Below are 2887 nucleotides of genomic sequence, written 5' to 3'. Positions count from 1 at the left end.
TTTTAAATAGAAAAAAAAAAGAAAGAAAACCATTAACAAAATAGAAACAGAGTCATAGATACAGAAAACAAGTGGTTGCCGCCAACAGCCTGGGAAATCTTTTCCTGGTCTGAGGGTATAAATATCTGACCCATACTCATGATTTTCCTAGGCTCTGAATTTTCTCAAGGGCCTAGGTTTTTAAAACTAAAAACAGACTCTTTTTTCTCCCTCCTTCCATCATGGTATTTTTTAATTTACAAAACAGTCTAGATGCCTAAGTGGGGCAAAATCCAAGAGGATGTATATGTGTATGTTGCAATGGAGGGCAGAGGTGGGTGGGGGAAAACAGTGGTGTTGGCGGAGGGGACGAAGCAGATAGAAGAAAAGAAAAAGAAAACAGTATCATTTACTATTTTAAGCCTTGCCTCCATTTAAAAACTTTAGCCTTTTTAGAGATACTTGTGATAAACTTTCATAATATTTCAAGGAGGACATGGGTAAAGCTCACAATATTTGAAAATTTTAAGCTTTGACCCGTTATGATCTGTCAAAAAAAAGGTAAAGTGAAGGTGAAGTCACTCAGTCGTGTCCGACTCTTTGCGACCCTATGGACTGTAGCCCACCAGGCTCCTCAGTCCATGGAATTTTCCAGGCAAGAGTACTGGAGTGGGTTGCCATTTCCTTCTCCAAGACAGAGCCACTTTCAAATCCAATAAATACTCTTCATTTGCTTCAGCCATTTAAGAAATATTTTCAGAGCCTACAGTGTTTCAGGGTCTAGGTGCTAGGATATAGCAGTGTGCAAAGAAAGAAATCCCTGCCCTTGAGGATTTTACTTTCTAGAAGGGGAAAACAGACAACCAAGAAATCAAGTAAAACAGAATGTAAGAAGATGATAAACACAATGGAGAGGAATAAAGCTGGAGATGTGGGGGAGAGGTTGCAGTTTTAAACGGAATATCAGTGCTCCTTAGTATTTTTGTTTTTGTTTAACAAACAAGAATGACGGGCAGGTTCTGACGGTGGGGAGGAGGCCCCTCCTTGTCAGGGATGAGCGGGTCTCACAGGACCACGATGACTCAGCCCAGGAACATCTTTGTGATGCAGCGGTCCTTGTTGACTGGCTTGGACTTCTTGCCCTTGCCACCCTTGGAAACCTCGGCCCACCTCTCCTTCGCGTTCTCCAGCACCATGTTGCAGTGCCCATGGGAGGCCTTCACAGCGTCCAGGAGCTTCCTGTTGTTGTGGCAGCTGATGGGCACCTGGGTGTTGTTCTTGACCAGCTGCGCGAGCACGGAGAGTGGCCTCGGGTTAACCTTCTCCTCCTCCCACGTCTGCAGCTGCTCTGGGATCCTCTCGCTCCTGGGTTTCTTGAGAAGGCCCATGGTGGTAGTGGTGGCTACGCTCTCGGGTCACTTCTGTCTTCTCCGTTTCCTCAGCCTCTTCACTACCTGTTTCAGACTTTGATTTCTAAAGGGGAGGAGGCTGGGTGGCTCCCAGGCTCCATCCTTTCCTCAGAGCAGAGCAGAGTGGGGACAATTAGGTGTCTGCCATGGGGGTCTGGCTAGTCTCCATGCACCAGAGTTCCCAGGGTGCAGAAGGGCAGTGAGAGGGGACTCAACTCTTTGGGAGGTGGTGAGGAGGATGGAGGCTTCTATCTGGGGAAGAGACTCGAGAATACTCTGGAAACATCAAGAAATTTCAACTTATCCCACTCTTGGAGAGCATCTCCTGTTATTATGGAGAGGGCTGGTTTGCTCAGGTTCTTTGCCACGTGGGTGGGACCTGTTGTCATGTGTTAGTCCCTCAGTCATGACTATTTGTGACCCCATGGACTGTAGCCTACCAGGCTCCTCTGTACATGGGATTTTCCAGGCAAGAGTACTGGGATGGGTAGCCATTCCCTTCTCCAGGCCATCCTCCCAACCCAGGAATGGAACCTGGGTTTCCTGAATTGCAGGCTGATTCTTTACCGTCTGAGCCACAGGGGAAGCTCTCTGTTGTCTTGGGTTAACCAATTGTCCTGAGTCTTCTCAGGACTCCTAGAAGGCTCCTAGGAGTTTTGAGAATTGGATGGAAAAAACAAATCAGATAGTTAGGGCTCCCCTGACAGTGGGGGGCTCCAGTTATCCATATGTCAAAAATAAAATCAATGTTTTCATTGTAGGAGATTTGTTTTGGTAGCATTATTGGATTAGAGTTTAAGATACATGCTTAAATATCTTTTACAAAGGATATCTTTAAGGACTGTCATTATAAGAGGTGCTTAGAAAAGGTAAGACAAGAGTCGTCACTCACAGATAGGTAGCATGAGATAATTATTGAAAATTTTTGATATGATTGATAACCTGTATCGTTATCAACATTTATGGAAGGCCTAATAAGTGTTTGCACTAAGTGGTTTCCATTCATTATCTCATTTAATCCTCATAACAACGCTGGGATAATCATGTGTGTGTTTGTTGCTCAGTCATGTCCAACTCTTTGTGACCCCATGTTCTATAACCCTCCAGGCTCCCCTGTCCATGGGATTCTCCAGACAAGAATACTGGCGTGCAGAACAAGATGGCAGAGGAGCAGGTGGACATGGAGTACATCTCTCTCTGCGGATATATTAGGAATACACCGTCAGACACAGAGGTGCATGCAGAACACCAGCTGAGAGGGACAGGAGTACCTGATCAGCAGAAAAGAATATATACAGCCACACAAATCTCAGTAGGATGAAGGAACTAGGGGGAAAAACAGGAGTGTTAGTAGGACTGGACCTGCCCTCCAAGGGGTGGGGGGTGGGGGATGGGGGCGCCGGGGACTGAAGCAGGGGTCTGATCCCCACATGGGTGCCATTGTGTGAGTCAGAGGAGAAACATTTAAGGTTGAGAGTGAAACAACTGACCTGTGGCAG

The 2887-nt window shown here is 46.2% G+C and overlaps 1 protein-coding gene across 1 annotated transcript; it reads right to left on the bottom strand.

Annotated features, from left to right (window-relative positions):
• Positions 1 to 530: 530 nt before the first annotated feature.
• LOC120878969 (small nuclear ribonucleoprotein Sm D2-like) lies at positions 531 to 2142 on the bottom strand. Its single transcript, XM_040261962.1, has one exon. The coding sequence runs from the start codon at positions 1365 to 1367 to the stop codon at positions 1062 to 1064; it is 306 nt and encodes a 101-aa protein (XP_040117896.1). The 5' UTR covers positions 1368 to 2142; the 3' UTR covers positions 531 to 1061.
• Positions 2143 to 2887: the final 745 nt, after the last annotated feature.

Source organism: Oryx dammah, unplaced genomic scaffold (assembly GCF_014754425.2).
Source record: "Oryx dammah isolate SB20612 unplaced genomic scaffold, SCBI_Odam_1.1 HiC_scaffold_19, whole genome shotgun sequence".
Taxonomy (NCBI): Eukaryota; Metazoa; Chordata; class Mammalia; order Artiodactyla; family Bovidae; genus Oryx; species Oryx dammah.
This window is presented reverse-complemented; position numbering and strand designations above follow the sequence as displayed.

What these genes read in the sequence shown, in the direction of transcription:
- LOC120878969 (XM_040261962.1), bottom strand. Translation starts at nt 1,367, where the DNA reads ATGGGCCTTCTCAAGAAACCCAGGAGCGAGAGGATCCCAGAGCAGCTG.